This window comes from Otolemur garnettii, unplaced genomic scaffold (assembly GCF_000181295.1).
Source record: "Otolemur garnettii isolate 467f Iridium unplaced genomic scaffold, OtoGar3 scaffold00070, whole genome shotgun sequence".
In the NCBI taxonomy this organism is placed as follows: domain Eukaryota; kingdom Metazoa; phylum Chordata; class Mammalia; order Primates; family Galagidae; genus Otolemur; species Otolemur garnettii.
In genome coordinates this window covers 6627627-6645126 of record NW_003852465.1, presented here as the reverse complement: position 1 = coordinate 6645126, position 17500 = coordinate 6627627, and the positions used below count along the sequence as shown (strand labels likewise).

Below are 17500 nucleotides of genomic sequence, written 5' to 3'. Positions count from 1 at the left end.
GTGCTGAAACTTTTTTTAATTATTCAAACCAGCTTAAACGGTTTTGTAAATATAAAAATGTGCTCCTTTTGGGATATAGATAAAAATATTTAATGCTTCTATTTCATCTGCTCATGTAGGTTTTACAATATTCCATGTATATTCCAATGTGGATGGTACTGAATTCTGATCATACCAGTTTCCATCAGGATTTATCAGATCTGAGAGACATCCTGCAGATAAGCTGGTTGACAATCCCACAGCAGTTCTTTTTTTTTCCTTTTTCTTTTTAGATTTTTTTTTTTTTTAACAGAGAACAGAGGGATTCACTCAGAGATCAGAATACGAAGCTTCCTCTCAGCATCATGGGAGGAAATAAAATAATTCATTCAATGGTCTCTGTTCCATTAAGACTTGGTGCTTTCTTCAGTAATCATGTGAAATGTATCTGACTTTGAGTCCCCACTGCATAAGTGGAATTAGTTTTCACTGCAGCATTTCTGAATCTTGTTCTTTACTCTGAATTGTAAAATTAAGTTCATAAAGGCATTTGGCAAGGGTGGAGGAAGCTTCCATGTTACTAATGGCTAGCACTGATAAGTTGTTTTCATGTCTCTTTAATAATCTAAAAAAAAAAAAAAATAGAAGGTTGTCAGTCTCCAAGGTCACAGTGATGATCCCTTATAATGGGTTTTACAAGTTTAAAAACTAAAATATAAACCACGCATAGCTCCACAACCAATAAATGTTCAGAAAACACTGCAGGAACAGAGAGCGACATCTGATAGGGGAGTAGTGTAACTTGTTCAATTCATAGGTGAGCAAGCTGAGGCCACCTCGAAGCATCCCAAACTGAACTAACTTGCCAGCTAGTTGAGGCAGAATTAGGCAACGCCACCTGTGTGGCTTTTCTCTGTGGTCTCTTTCTAAATATGGATGATTGCATAGCTTAATTCTGTATCTATCTACATTAATGCTGCCAGAAAATTTGTATCATGTCAGAAAACAGGTGGAGAGAACCAAAATGGGTGTTTTTGGGAGATATGAAATTAAAACTGTATTGGGGGCCCGGTGCCAAAAGCTCAGCGGTTAGGGTGCCGGCCACATATACCAAGGTTGGCAGGTTTGAACCCGGCTGGGGAGTTCAAACTACAATGACAACAACAACAAAAAAAGTAGCCAGGTGTTGTGGCAGATGCCTGTAGTCCCAGCCACTTGGGAGGCTGAGGCAAGAGAATTGCTTAAGCCCAAGAGTTTGAGGTTGCTGTGAGCTGTGACTGCACAGTACTCTACCGAGGACATAAAGATTCTGTTTTAAAAACAAAAAAAGAAAACCAAAAAAAACCCCAAAACAAACAAAAACCTATTTCTATAAAAGTCATCTGGATTTTGACAGGAGTTTCATTGAATCTATAGAACACTTTGGAGTATTAACTTCTTACCTAAGGTCTTCCAACTTAAGAACATATGGTATGTCTTTCCATTTGGTTATATATTCTTTTTTTTTTTTTTGCAGTTTTTGGCCGGGGCTGGGTTTGAACCCGCCACCTCTGGCATATGGGGCCAGGGCCCTGCTCCTTTGAGCCACAGGCACTGGTTATATATTCTTTAATTTCTTTTAGTAATCTTTTGTAGTTTTCAGTATACAAATCTTCTGTCTCTTTGGTTAAGATAATTCTTAAATATTTTATTCCTTTTGATGCTAAATAGAATTTTAAATAGAATTGTTTTCTTATTTCCCTTTTTTGGTTTGTTCATTATTAATGTAAGTGTATATAAAAGTATTATCTGCTTTTTAAATAAGACCATGTATTACATATTGATAAAAAGATACACACATCAAAAGAAGGCAAAATACATTGTGTTTCTGCAGGGTTCAAACTTAATCAGAATGGAGATAAATTGCATTATTTAAACATTTTATGCCAGGTCAGTTGTAGCTCACACCTGTAATCTTAGCACTCTGGGAGGCCAAGGCAGTTGGACTGCCTGAGCTCAGGAGGTCAAGACCAGCCTAAGCATAAGAGAGACCCCATCTTCATTAAAAATAGAAAAAAAAATAGAGGCAAGAGGATGGCTTGACCCCACAAGTTGGAGGATGCCATGAAGTATGGTGTCATGGCACTGTACCTAGGGTGACAGCTTGAGATTCTTATCTCCAAAAAAAAAAAAAAATAGCCCGAGCAAGAGTGAGACCCCATTTTTACTAAAAATAGAAAAATTAAGCAGGCATCATGGCAGGTGCCGGTACTCTCAGCTACTTGGGAGGCTGGGGCAAGAGGATCGCTTCAGCCTAAGAGTTTAAGGTTGCTTGTAAGCTATGATAATGCCAAGGCATTCTATCCAGGGAGTGGAGATTCAGTCTCCAAAAAAAAAAGTACATTATTCAAATTATCAGATTCTAAACCTTAAATTTAACAAACTGCTGGGCAGCGCCTGTGGCTCAAAGGAGCAGGGCACTGGCCCCATATGCTGGAGGTGGCGGGTTCAAACCCAGCCCTGGCCCAAAAAAAAAAAAAACCTACAAAAAAAAAAGAAAAAAATATTGCTGAAATTTCATACTATTTGGGATACTTTAAGAATGAGGTAAACTTCCTTGTATCTTCCTATTGACCTGCAATTTCATTGCAAATAAAAATCTGCTTTAGGGGAGACTTCCGATTTGGGTCTCTTCCCCTTTGCTAGAAGCTCTGGTCCTTTTTTATTCCTTCTGTATTTCTTTCTATATCATAAAATCCTATCTTACCACTGGGAAAAAAAACAAAAACAAGAAGAAATCCGCTTTAGTTGAAAAGGTCACGTCCATATTGTTCTGCTAGAGATGAGAAACATCGCTCAACATCGCTAGAGAATCATCTCTTGAGCTTATTTCTTACACTTTCTTCTTCATATATATGGGTTTTGTCAGATTCTCTGTAACTATTCTCACTCAAGCAAAACCTTCCATCTCTCAACATATTCAAACAGGTTCTAGACTCAGAAGTGTGACCAAGCTAGGAGGGTGAATAGAAAGAAATTAATGGATTATTATAATTCTTACTCTACTATGCTAAAAATCATAGGAACTGAAGATGCTGGAAGACATTTGGAAAGTTTAGAGTTAAATAAAACAAGAAGATTAGAGTAAAAACTTTTGGCTCACCGACATATGAGACCTAGTCAAAGAGGCTTTGCAATAAGCCCATAGTATAATCTGGATGTGAAAAAAAGGTCCTGATATTCTCATATGGTTATCAAACCTTTATATTGTTTTTTGTGAAAAAAATTTGCTTAAATGTTAAAAAAAATTTCTTGCTCATCTGAATACTCAATACAATATAGTAAATTTGGTCACTGTAAACACTTCAATTTTACATGTTATTCACCTTCAACTTACAGAAAATGTTAAAACCTGAATGTAGTCAAGTTCATAATTGGTATCACTGTTTTTATGTTTGGAAAATCCAGACTAAAGTTTACTGCAAGAAATATCACAAAAGGCCTAAAACAAGGAAAAAAAGGAGTTTGGGGGAAAAAAGGGAATCAGGAGATGCAATTAATAGTATGTAAAAGGAAAGCCTGGGATAGAAAGTGACGTAAGTAATGCAAGATGCCTCCGAGATAACGTCCCCAACTCAGGGAGCCTAAGACTGGTTAGTTGAAGTTACAGGAGAAATAGTAGAAAAGTAACTTCAAAGGAGAAAAAGTACAGAGGCATCAAAAGAACATTTGTATCTGCTTTCTCAAGAATTAAAGAATTAGCTTTCCAGTTTCTATATATCTATAAAATTCCTGGGTTTTCTTGTGCTTACATTCATTAGGAAGCAACTTTTGAAATTTCAGGGTATTATAGTGTATTTTAGCAATATCTATGACTTTGATGGGCACATTAAAATGCTAATTGTCCAACTGAATTTCATGTTGATTCCACATGATTCAAATGACTAATTCTTTTTCTTTTCTTTTTTTTGAGACAGAGTCTCATTTTGTTGCCCTTGGTCATAGCCACAGCAACCACAAACTCTTGGGTTCAAGTGATTCTCTTGCCTCAGCCTTCCAACTACAGGGACTATAGGTGCTTGCCACAACGCCTGGCTATTTTTCTTTTTAGAGGCAGGGGTCTCACTCTTGCTTAGGCTGGTCTTGAACTCATGAGCTCAGGCAATCCACCTGCCTTGGCTTCCCAGAGAGCAAGGATTACAGGCATGGGCCCAACCAATTCTTTTTATTCCTCAGTAAACTTGCAAGTTTCCTGTTTAGTACAGCTACTTTTTGCTCTAAATTCGATGGCCAGTAAGAAAATTACTAAAACAAGTTAAAAGACCACTTTTTGGTTGTTTCAGCTTTTATTTATTTTTGGCTTCAAAGAGATGTTCATGGCCTGATGTTGGCCTAAGCTTTTAGATGTATTTGTAAAATTGATGAGAAAAACCGTGAATAGGTATCTAATTTTATTAACTTACATATACAAGTAAGATAATCTGAATTCACTTTAGCTATGGAAAACAGATTACTTACCTGCGACCACATTCTGAATATTTACCAATATTTTTTAATATTAAGGCAGCTGTTAGTCGGATGTGTTTAGTTATTGGTCCCTCTTTTTCATCCTTAAAAAGAACATAAAATAAAAAAAAGAATTAAAATCTAAATCATACAGGGCTCACACCTTTACAGATAATGCTTTCAAGACATGCTTACTGTAAAATCTCGAAAGACAAGGTTTCTTGATCCTCTCCTAAGAGCCATAAGTGCAGCACTAGGATGATTCACAATGGCCTTTTGTGCTCTAGGAGTTGAGCCTGTGCCCCCTACAGTCGGCTGCCTAAATTGGTGAGAGAGAGAGAGAGAGGGAGGGAGAGAGGCTGTTAACATGGTACTCCAGAAGGTCTGACAAATGCAGCCAGTCTGCCAACCCCATATGGTGGTTACTTTGAAATTTTGAATATAGGGTGATAAAAGTTTCCATGGTCCAGCAGTAATGCTTACACGTGGTGTGAGCTTAGGCAAAGGGGCTGTTAGTATCAAGGTATACTTTTAAGTGAAATTTATCAATTTTAAAGGAAACAACAGATATTCTACTTTTAAGGTTTCTGTGCTATGTAAGTATGCAATTAAAATAAAATTAGTGCCTGGGCAGCGCCTGTGGCTCAGTGAGTAGGGCCCCAGCCCCATATACTGAGGGTTGTGGGTTCAAACCCAGTCCCAGCTAAACTGCAACAAAAATATAGCCGGGCGTTGTAGTCCCAGCTACTCGGGAGGCTGAGGCAAGAGAATCGCCTAAGCCCAAGGAGTTGGAGGTTGCTTTGAGCTGTGACTTCATATCACTCTACCAAGAGTTGATAAGTGAAACTCTGTCTCAAAAAACCCCAAAACCCCCAAGTGCCAAAGTTGTAGTGTTCTCATGTTTGAATGTACATAATGTGTAGATGTTAACAAAGAAGAAAACAGTCTACACAATGTAACTCACAAATTTAGAAATACTAAATTATATTTAAGACTAAAATAATATTACCTATCTTGCTACAGGTCATCCAGGAAAAGATAACCTATGAAATTATGCTAAATACTGCATTTCAAACTGCTACTTTCTTAAATCATCTTTTTTCTTTTTGAGATAGTCTTACTTTATTGCCTCAGGCTAGAGTGCTGTGGTGTCACAGTTCATAGCAATCTCAAACTCTTGGGTTCAAGGGATCCTCGGCTTCCCGAGTAGCTGGGAGTACAAGTGCCTGCCATGATGCCTGGGGCTAATTTTCTGGGACACACACACACACACACACACATATATTTTTGAGACAGAGTCTCAAGCTGTTGCCCTGGGTAGATGCCCTGTGGCATCATAGCTCACAGCAACTTCCAACTCTTGGGCTCAAGTGATCCTTTTGCCTCAGTTTTTCTATTTTTAGTAGAGCCTATTGTTTAGGCTGGTCTCAAACTCGTGAGCTCAAGCAATCCACCTGCCTTGGCCTCCCAGAGTGTTAGGATTACAGTTGTGAGCTACCATGCCTGGCCTAATTTTCCTATTTTTAATAGAAACAGGCTCTCACTCTTGCACAGGCTGGTCTTGAACTCCTGAACCCAAGCAATCCTCTCACCTCAGCCTCTGAGAGTGCTAGGATTCTAGGTATGAGCCACTATGACCACACATCATCTTGTATTTCATCATTATTTAGTAATTTCAATCAATCTTTACAGTATATTCTGTAAGAGAATGGAGGAACTGCAGAAATGGTTTAATATAAAGTCATATTCACGTTATTGTACATTTCTATGGCCAAGTCAATAAACTACATCACTATCTGTGTGCTCTGGTGAGGTGGCAGTGAAAAGAGCACTGAGTTATTTGAGGAAACCCTGTTTCTGACACTATAACTAGCTGTAATATTTTTCATATCTGAAAAATAACTTTAGGTATTTTTTCATAACCTAATTCTGAATATTAAATAATTGTGACTATTGGGGTACCTTCAGGTATTTTTTACATAAACTAATTCTGAATATTAAATAATTGTGACTATAATTTTTAAAGTGTTAACTAGTATGTATGTATGTTTATACGTATATAAACAGAAGGTGCCAAAAAAGGTATACATTTTAAGAGATGCTATCTACGTATTCCTTTTATTTTATTTATTTATTTATTGAGACAGAGTCTCACTTTGTTGCCCTGGGTGAAGTGCTATGGCATCATAGCTCACAGCAAACTCAAACTCCTGGGTTCAAGCAATTCTCTTGCCTCAGCCTCCTGAGTAGCTGGGGCTACAGGCACCCACCACAACACCCAGCTATTTTTAGAGACAGGGTCTTGCTCTTGCTCAGGCTGGTCTCGAACCTGTGAGCTCAGGTAATCTACCTGCCTCGGCCTCCCAGAGTGCTAGGATTATAGGCGTGAGCCACCTTGCCTGGCCTATGTATTACTTTTTGAAGGTGAACTGAAGGTGCTGTTACTGGTCCAGTGTGCCTAAACATGCTACACACAGCCATTTTCCCTGCAATTCATACATTTTGGGGAATGACCAATTTTACTTCCAACAAGGTCTTTTAAAATATGTATGAATTTTTTTGTATATGAAGAAATCTCTTGGCCATTAAAATAGATGTTTAATTATTCTCTTAAAGGAGAAAGAACCACATATAGTACTTCTACTTCACAAGTATTTCTCATATGTCATCTGTCATTCCTTCTAAAGACTTGTGTTAGAGCTACAAGGTACCTTACAGAGACCATGTGGTCCAACAAAGATGGAAAGTCATCCCAAGGGAACGTAAGCATTTGGAACACAGTTGAGTTGCATAACTGGTTAGTAGCCGAACTGGATTGAAACTCAGGTTTTCAGTCTCCCAATATGCTAAGTTGCCTTCCAATGTTTCTGGGTTTTGCCTAGTTCCTTTTCTTATGTACAGCAGGAAGTAAACTCATTTTTCTTACTTGGTAGAAGATTTTTGACTTCCTGCTTGTCCTTGTTCATCTTGTTTTAATCCTGCAAGAAGTGCATCCTTTGAACAGTGTTTATCCTTTTTGAGAAAAAGGAAGTGAAAGAATACACATCAACATCCTTCACACAATTAGACAAGTTACTTATCAAATAGTATTAAGAAAGCGTACCTGTAAGTGAGTAATAAAAGAAAACCTCTGTCGCTGAAAAGGCTCGCAACCTTCCCAAAGACACTGCCCTGGATACACATCTTTTCCTCCATGTTCAGTTGCTGCATGGTAGAAGACTTGGGAGGGTGTCTGAAACCACCTATAAAAATAAAGTAGAAGACATTTTCTGACCTTTGGATGCATTCAAGTATATTTTGAAACTATTTTAAGAAAATTTCTGCTTATATTTCCAAACTGAATCATTCAACTGTAGTGAACACTTATCTCCTATTTTCTTGAGCTAAGAATCTCTTGAAAATAAATGAATTACCATTTTAAAACACAATAGAACATTATCTTATAAATACCATACCCTATTGTACTTTTAAGTTTTTCAAGCATTTGTTAGCTTTTGTATTATATATAACTCTAGCATATCCAATAACTTAAATTCTATAAATTTTTTAATTAATTAATTAATTTTATTATTATTATTATTTTGCAGTTTTTTGGCCGGGGCTGGGTTTGAACCCGCCACCTCCGGCATATGGGGCCGGTGCCCTACCCTGTTGAGCCACAGGCGCCACCCTTAAATTTTATAAATTGTGGTAAGTCATCCATTATAGCTGAGCTCACATGTTTATAAAGTGGAGTCACCAGCAGGGTTTAACAATACAAATGTCCGAGTGGGGTAAGCGGCAAAGGATACAAAACTAAAGGAAGTCAGATACTGGTCTCCTTTATTAATCAGAAAACAGGGAAATGAGAGGAACACTCGAATCTAGATAGCAAACACTGTATTAAAATGTTTTACTTACTAATTAGTAACCTAACGAACAATTTTTTTTTTGTTTTGGAGATAGTATCTTGCTCTTATTCCCCAAGTTAGTATCTTGCTCTGTCACCCAGACTAGAGTGCGGAGTGCAGTGACATCAGCATGGCTCTGGCCTCAAGTGATCCTCCTGAGAAGCTAGGACTATCGGCTTGAGATACTATTTTTCTATTTTTTGTAGAGACAGGGTCTTGCTCTTGCTGAGGCTTGTCTCAAACTCCTGGCCTCAAGTAATTCTCCTGCCTTGGCATCCCAAAGTGCTAGGATTACAGGTATAAGCCAGCATGCTCAGCCCAATAACTCAATTATTTATATAATCTCTGTAAAGTGTGTGGTGGAAATCTCTTAGAATTTAAATACGTCTATATTTGAAACAATTTTTAACATAGAGCATATATTCAATACTTCACGTTAATATTCCTTCAGGGAATAACTGGCATTTTAAAATAAATTTTAATCAAAAAGTAATTAAATAGCGAATGTTAAAATTGTACAATTTCATTGTGACATATTTTATTTCCATTCATATTTGTCTATGTAAATACCTACTAAAAGTTTATTGTGAAACTCAAATTAGTAAATATATTTTAAGTTTCAGAATTTATTTTAATTCTCAATATTCACAATGCTATTTTTTTAATATGAAATATAGATGACTGGAGGTCTGTTACATAGACTAATAATTACCACAAGGAGTCATTTCTTATTGTGTTTTTAAGGCTTTAAATACTATTAAATCACTAATTGAAATATAAAACATCTACACATGTGCACACACACACACAAAGCAAAACCCAAATGTACTACTAGTCACTAATCAAAATGATTTCTATTTCCAAACTATTTTGTAATACATAAAGTTAATCAAGTTAATTTTCAACACATAAAAATGAATTTACAAACCATAGGAAAAAAGGACAGTGCTTCCTTAAATCAATTTTAATTATCAAATATGCACAACTGTGTGCACATGTATGATTTTAAGGCAACAGAGATCTTGAAGTGTTCATTATTCTACCGTCCCAACAGAGTCTATTATTTCTCTCCTATTTCCTACTCTTTCCTCCCTCATCCCAAGTCTATTTTCTCTCTCACTACTCTGGTCAAGCAAGACATTCACTGATTGTTATACTGGTTCAAGATGAAGTTCTAATGTAAGAATGAAGCTGGCTGCAATAATCATATGAGGGTAAAAACCACTTAACGGTTCCAAATCCATGACGTGGAATATATGGATTTTATGTGTTCATTAATTATAACAGTGGAGAGTTAAACTCTAAAGAATTGTAAAACAGACAGTGAGTTTTCACAATATTACGGATTTTTTATTGGATAGTTGGAGGTAGAGTAAGAGATGAGACCGGATGCTACTACTGTTTACTATTGTGTCTAGAAAAATGAAACTACTGCCTATCCAGCTCCCCCACCTCTCATCCTCCAAATCATTTTAAAAAACACATTCATGGCTCAGTGCCTGTGGCTCAAGTGGCTAAGGCACCAGCCACATACACCTAAGGTGGCGGGTTTGAATCCAGCCTGGGCCCGCCAAACAACAATGATGGCTGCAACCAAAAAAAAAAAAATCTGGGGGCATTGTGGCGGGCGCCTGTGATCCCAGCTACTTGGGAGGCGGAGGCAGGAGACTCGCTTGAGCCCAGGAGTTGGAGGTTGCTGTGAGCTGTGATGCCATGGCACTCTACCCAGGGGGACAGCTTGAGGCAATGTCTCAAAAAAAAAACCAAAAACGCATTTATTTAAAGAAATTGGGAAAATTTAAGAGTGTCCAAAAGAAAATAAAATTCTCTGTGAATAGACTGCTAACATTTTAGTGTTTTTAAGCTTTCTCTGTCTGTGATGTAACTTTGTGTGTGGTACCTTTGTACAAATTAAAATAATAGTCTTCATTAAGATGCTTGACTGCCCTCTGCAGTCAATATACAATTTATGGCATCTCCAAAGTGAATGGTGCCCCCTGTGATGTGCACAATAATTAAGGAGCAGCACTAGGTCAAACAGATTTCTCTGAAACTCATTTTACTTATGGGCACTCTAGCTTTCAGGGGGGGTTGTGAGGCTTACATTTGATGACATATGTAAAGCTATTTGGCAAATACTAGATCCCAAGTAAGTAAAAGCTATTATCATTATCATTGTCAGTGGTGCTATGCTAGGAGTGAGTGATACTGGTAACCTCTTGTCTTTTCACCTACCCATCTCACTCATCTTCTACCCTGAGACTTTCTATTTCAAAATACAGTAGAACCTCCATCTTGACCACCTCCTTATACTGACCTAATTTTCATAGACTGGACATGCACCACATGTACATATCAGTACAGCAGGCCTAGTTCCTTATGTGGACCACCTCTGTATGTTGACCAGTTTGGTACAATCCCTTGAGTGGTCATCTACCAGAGGTTCTACTATAATTGTTGTATTCATTTCTGTTCCTAAAAATCTTCCCCATAGAAACTGTTCCCAACTCAACTCTGGTTAAATACTAACCTTCAATCTTGTTTTAGAGCCTGTCTTCCCCTGTACTAGTGTGAGTTTGTAAATTGAGAGACAATGTCTGACATTTATGTCTCTTAAAAAAAAAAGCTTATTTTTGAAAGAACTTAAGTTTATTCTGTTAGAGCTTCCTTTTTCTCTAAATCTTTAACCATTGTTCATCCTGTCTTTGCCTTGGATCTCAGCAAAAAGTAGCTGCTGTTTTCAAGGTTAACTCCTTCACTTATACACCAGGTTCTCTTGTGTTCCTTCATAAATTATCCCTCTTTTGCATCTTCTATATTTTTCTCTCTATGGACACTACAGTTAAGTATAAAAACATATGTGCTAGTCTAACTAAAAAGAACAGAGAAAATACTTTTCTTTGATCTGTTCCTTTCTCAAAAGAATGAGACTGTATCAATATCTAGCAAAACAATACAAAATTTAATATTTAACACATTTATTATAATAACTATAACACTTTTCTCTCAGTCACTGGCTATCTTTTAAAAATACATATTATTTTCAATTACATTATCAATATAATTTATAATGGCTGGTCTCCTGTGCTCCTTATTTAAATAATTACAGTTATAAGTTTAGGATTTGCTTCTACTCTTTCATTTAATTCCTCTTCAGGCAAGTTCCTTTTTCTTTTATCCTAGTGAAAACTTATTTGGTTCAACTGAACAGATACACGTATTCACACAGGCTACGTGGTGCACATTTCCTGAGTCCAGTTACCCTAAGCAGCCACTTAAGATTAACATACTTAGTACTGGAACTAAAAATAAGCCAACAACCATAACTTTATTGGTGTAATCTATACTGAAATTGTTATCACCACTTTTCCTAATATCAAAAAGAATCCCTTGGGCATCATAAACACATAGACAAGTGAAGTAAAGCCACAGGTTTTCTACCACCTGAAGGGAGTGTTCTTTAAAAGCCTACAATATACTCACAAGTAATACATCATAATATATAACACACATAACATTTTAGCAATTTGCCATATTCAAAAGAACAATTTAAAAACAAACATCTGTGATTATAAAGCTAAGGCTATTTATTTTCTTTTTTTAAAAACCATCCATGAAAGGGTTGATAATAACACTCAAACTTCATCTGGAGGTTTCTTAGTCAATCAAGTTCTTGGCAGGCTATTTTCCTTAACAGCCAAAAAACACTCCATGTCCTTATTTAACAAACCTCCTACTATAAAATATTTTATTTAAGATACATAAGTTTTTTTTTCCAGGAATATTCTATTTTAAAAGATGTGCAGATAATGTTAAAAATGCACATACATATATAAGACTATATACATCAAAAAATCCACACTACAAACATATTTTAGTAAGAAAAAGCTCTATTATTTGTGGTAGAATTAACTTTTACCTAAACCCTTGAGATCTAGTTGTTTTACATACATAATAGTCTACGGCAAAGGAAACATCAAGGGCATGCATTATTTTATACTCAAATGAGATTTAGTAATAAGCTGGTAAAATCTGGGGGGAGATACTATGCCAACAATCTTGGTGGGAGACAAACTGAATTTTATTTTATCCAGATGTAAAAGTTAAAAATGGAAAAAAAATATACTAATATCACTATTTTAAAAAGTAGTTTCTTTCTTTCTTTCTTTTTTTTTTTTTTTTGAGACAGAGTCTCGCCTTATCCTTGGTAGAGTGCCATGGCATCACAGCTCACATTAACCCCCAGCTCTTGGACTTAGGTGATTCTCTTGCCTCAGCCTCCCTAGTAGCTAGGACTACAGGCACTCCTGGCTATTTTTTGTTACAGTTTGGCTGGGGCCGGGCTTCAACCCACCACTCTCGGTACATGGGGCCAGTGCCCTACTCACTGAGCCACAGGTGCCGCCCCCAAAATAATTTATTTCTTTAACATGGTACTACAAATTACAAACTAGAAAAGGCCCAAGTCACTACTGATGTTCTCGGAAACTAAAAATTGCTGCTCCTACAGGAATGAATTCTCCAGTCTCAGCTTCTCTGCCACAGTCAATCCAATTTCAACAACTCACTGACTGCTGCAGCTGCCAAAGGCAATGGAGGAGGAAACATTTGGCCTTTTCTTGGCGTTCATACTGAGATGGGTTCTGCCTCCCAGTAAGACTCAAATTGTAGGAAATATCTCAAATATAGGGAAGGAGCCCAGAGGGAAGACACCCCAAACCAGCTGTCTTCAGCTTTACTTCCTTTCCTTTCCTTTATAATACTTACTATAGGAAAGGATTTCTGAATTTCCTTTCTGATCTCGCACCAACTTTCTATTAACCTACTGGTCTGTTAAGCAGTTACTTATTTTACACAGTAAAATATAAAACTGAATTCTTAGAGCCTCCGTTTCAATATGCTTTTAAAATATGTACCCTCTACAAAAATATGATCATTGGGCTGAAATAATAATTTGAAAAGCAGTATGGAAGTGGATTTGTACAAGTCAGGTATTATAAAGATGCTATACTTATAAGCTACACATAAACCTGGAGATAAGATAAAAATAAGTGATACATGTATTTTCATGTTTTTAATGAGATAAAGCACACAAATGATTTTCAGACTTCTAAATTCTAAGGATATAGCAGTTTATCATTTCACACAGTTCTTGAGAAAGCCGCACACAACATAAAGCAAACATCTGTTTGTTCAGCACTTTACCATGTATCTGGTATACTCACATATGACGTCTTATTTAATTTCCTCTTTAAAGAAGGAAAATTACCCCCACTTCACCACTAAGGAAATGTGTTCTCACGGAGTAACTTTCTTGCAGCTAGCTACAAGACAGAGCTGGGATATGAAACCAGGTATGTCTAATACTAAAGCCCTGAATTTTTCCTATTATATCGTAATATATAATTGTTTAATAAGAAAATACTGCATAAATTAATAGTCTGAAAACTGAAGTACAATTTCTATATAGCATCTATGATACTATCATTGTTTTTAGTGCTGGCAAATAAATTCTAAAAGCACACTGGGGGCTCGGTGCCTGTAGCTCAGTGGCTAGGGCGCCAGCCACACACACCAGAGCTGGCAGGTTTGAACCCAGCCTGGGCCTGCCAAACCATGACAAACAACTACAACAAAAAAATAAGTGGGCATTGTGGCGGGCAACTGTAGTCCCAGTTACTTGGGATAATAAAGGATGATAAAGTGAGACTCTGTCTCAAAAAAAAAAATAAAAGCACACTGGGTTGAAGAAGTTAGCACTGATACAGAATTTTCCTTATTCTAGGCATAGATTTCTAAGAAATAAACTTTATTGGTAAACTGCAGGCTATATTTTCACTTTATTTTTATTTTATTTTATCTTATTTTTTGAGACAGTCTCACTTTGTCACCCTTGCTAGAGTGCCATGGCGTCATAGCTCAAAGCAACCTCAAACTCCTGGGCTTATGCAATTCTCTTGCCTAAGCCTCTCAAGTAGCTGGGACTATAGGCATCCGCCACAACCCCCGACTATTTTTAGAGATGAAGTCTCACGCTGGCTCAGGCTGGTCTTGAACCTGTGAGCTCAGGCAATCCACCTGCCTCAGCCTCCCAAGTGCTAGGATTATAGGCGTGAGCCACCACACCCAGCTATAATCTTCATTTTAGAAAATTTTTTCCCAAAATAGTTTAAATATTTGACACTGAAAAGGACTATATTTTCTTTTTATTTATTTATCTTTTTCTGAGACAGAGTTTCACTCTGTTGCTCCAGGCTAAAGTGTCATGGCATAATAGCTCATAGCAACCTTAAACTCTTAGGCTCCAGAGATCCTCTTGTCTTGGCCTCCCAAGTAGCTGGGACTACAGGCACCCACCATGAAACCTGGCTAGTTTTTCTATTTTAGTAGAAATGGGGTCTCACTCTTGCTCAGGTTGGTCTCAAACTCCTGTGAGCTCAGGCAATCCATCTGCCTCTACCTCCTAGAATGCTAGGATTACAGGCAGAACCCACTGTGCCTGACCACTGAAAAGGACTTTAACACAATTAAGCAAATTCATCTCAGAAAATATAACATTTTGGTATTTGTTAATCAAAATTTTTGGTATTCAATGTTTAAAACAAAAGAGTAAGGTAAAGAACTCTACCACCACTGGGCGGTGGCTGTGGCTCAGTGAGTAGGGCAGTGGCCCCATATACCGAGGGTGGTGGGGTCAAACCCAGCCCTGGCCAAACCACAACAAAAATATAGCCAGGCATTGTGGCAAGTGCCTGTATTCCAAGCTACTTGGGAGGCTGAGGCAAGAGAATTATCTAAGCCCAGTAGTTGGAGCTTGCTGTGAGCTGTGTGATGCCATGGCACTCTACCGAGGGCAATAAAGCGAGATTCTGTCTCAAAAAAAAAAAGACAAAGAACTCCGCCACCATTTGTGGTTGAAATTAGGGCTTTTCCTATTAAAAATATTTTATTTATGTTAGATCAATAGTTAAGGCATAAGGGACACATACTCCTCAAACTAATGCTACCCAAAATAAATTATTACATAAAATTAATATCACATTTATAAAGACTTATTAGTTTAAATTATAGGTATAGTAATATTAGTAAAATACCCAATGATTCTAGAGCTTATATGCAAAATCTTTTGTAAACCTAGAAACAGCAAGATCATGACCTGTTATCTTGACAATTCAAATACAAGATGCCAACAAGCTAACAAAGAACTGTTGACTTTAGAATCAAGTTAGGCAACCTTCACTCGTTTAACTCACTCCAGGCTTAACCTTTTGAATATCTCTTCTAGTTTTATGACCACAAAATTGAGATAAAAGATGCTATAAATCTAATTTCAATTTTTTTCTCCTACTGACATTTAATCTGAGTTGTTGATCAATTTAATTACTAATTTCAACCTAAACTGGCAGCTTATCTAGAATTAACAGTCCTTACTGAAGGTATCATTAATTAAAAATTTTCACTATGAATATTTTACTGTACCAAATATTTTCAAATCATCGAGATGGCGGTTTTCTATATAAAACTCAACTAGTCTTTAGATATGTCCTTATATTAAAATAAAATGCATGAAACTACCATCAGTTTTTGTTAGCTATTTGGGTTTTTTTCCCAGCATTTTAAAACTACATTATTTCTGGAATATCAATTACTAGAGGAAATTAAAGTTTTATCAAGAATTTTGGATATTTCTGGAAGAAATAGAAGCACCTTTATTGAGAAAACAAATTCTAGCTACCTCTAAGTTTTTAATCATTTGCAAACTGTAATGAAGTTGATGTTTGTTGTTTCTGTTATTTCCTATCAGACCAAGCATTATTTAAATCTCAGCTTGACATAAAAATGTTATTCCAGCCTGTATAGTAGGAGTAATTAAACCTTGCTATAAACCTTTAGAGAATTATGAAACTCTAAGAAAAGAAAAAGAAGACATTAACAAATGGAAGAACATACCATGCTATGGCTGGGAAGAATCAATATTGTTAAAATGTCTATACTTTCCAAAGCAATCTACAGATTCAATGCAATTCTCATTAAAATACCAACATTGGGCGGTGCCTGTGGCTCAGTGAGTAGGGCGCCAGCCCCATATATCAAGGGTGGCAGGTTCAAACCTGGCCCCAGCAAAACTGCAACAAAAAAATAGCCCAGCGTTGCGGCAGGTGCCTATAGTCACAGCTACTCAGGAGGCTGAAGCAAGAGAATCGCCTAAGCCCAAGAGCTGGAGGTTGCTGTGAGCTGTGACACTACAGCACTCTACCGAAGGCAACGAAATGAAACTCTGTCTCTAAAGATAAATAAATAAATAAATAAATAAAATACCAACATCATACTTTGAAGATTTGGAAAACATATTTCTTCATTTTATATCAAACTAGAAAAAAAACCCTTATAGCCAAGGCATTTCTTTTTTTTTCCTTTTGAGACAGAGTCTCACTCTGTCACCTAAGTAGAGTGCCATGGTGTCATACCTCACAGCAACCTCAAACTCTTGTACTCAAGCAATTCTCTTGCCTCCGCCTCCCGAGGCAAGGGAGGGACTGCCTGCCACAATACCAGGGTCGTGCTCTTGCTCATGCTGGTCTCGAACCTCTGAGCTCAGGGTAGGTAATTCACCCACCTCGGCCTCCCAGAGTGCTAGGATCATAGGTGTGAGCCACCTGCTGGGCAGCCAAGGTAATTCTTAGAAATAATAACAAAACTGGAGGCATGGGATAGGCACAAAAATAGAGACATAGATAGACATTAGAACCCAAGAGAAAACGAAGAGATGAAAACAGTCTCTACTTGCCATCTTATCTTTGATAATCCCAAAAAAGCATACACTGGGGAAAAGAATCCCTATTCAATAAATGGAACTGAGAGAACAGGATAACCACTCATGAAAGACTGAAATTTGACTTGCACCTTTCACCACTTACAAAAATTGATTCAAGATGGAAAAAAGATTTGAATTAAAAGCATGAAACAGGCTTGGCGCCTGTAGCTCAGTGGCTAGGGAGCCAGCCACATACACAGGAGCTGGCAGGTTTGAACGCAGCCCGAGCCTGCCGAACAACAATGACAACTACAACAACAACAACAAAATAGCCAGGCATTGTGGCAGGTGCCTGTAGTCCCAGCTATTTGGAAATCTGAGGTAAGAGAGT

The 17500-nt window shown here is 37.2% G+C and overlaps 1 protein-coding gene across 1 annotated transcript in view; it reads right to left on the bottom strand.

Moving 5' to 3' along the window:
- The window catches only part of ARID2 (AT-rich interaction domain 2), a 185849-nt gene that overhangs the window by 1004 nt on the left and 167345 nt on the right, over nt 1-17500 (bottom strand). Inside the window, exons 15-19 of the mRNA XM_012807514.2 lie at nt 7568-7706; nt 7391-7476; nt 4660-4783; nt 4477-4568; nt 1-604 (exon numbers count right to left, since the gene is read on the bottom strand). The exon at nt 1-604 is cut by the window's left edge and continues 1004 nt beyond it. Of these exons, the coding sequence (XP_012662968.1) occupies nt 466-604; nt 4477-4568; nt 4660-4783; nt 7391-7476; nt 7568-7706 (580 nt within the window). The 3' untranslated portion in view covers nt 1-465. The remainder of the gene's footprint in view (nt 605-4476; nt 4569-4659; nt 4784-7390; nt 7477-7567; nt 7707-17500) is intronic.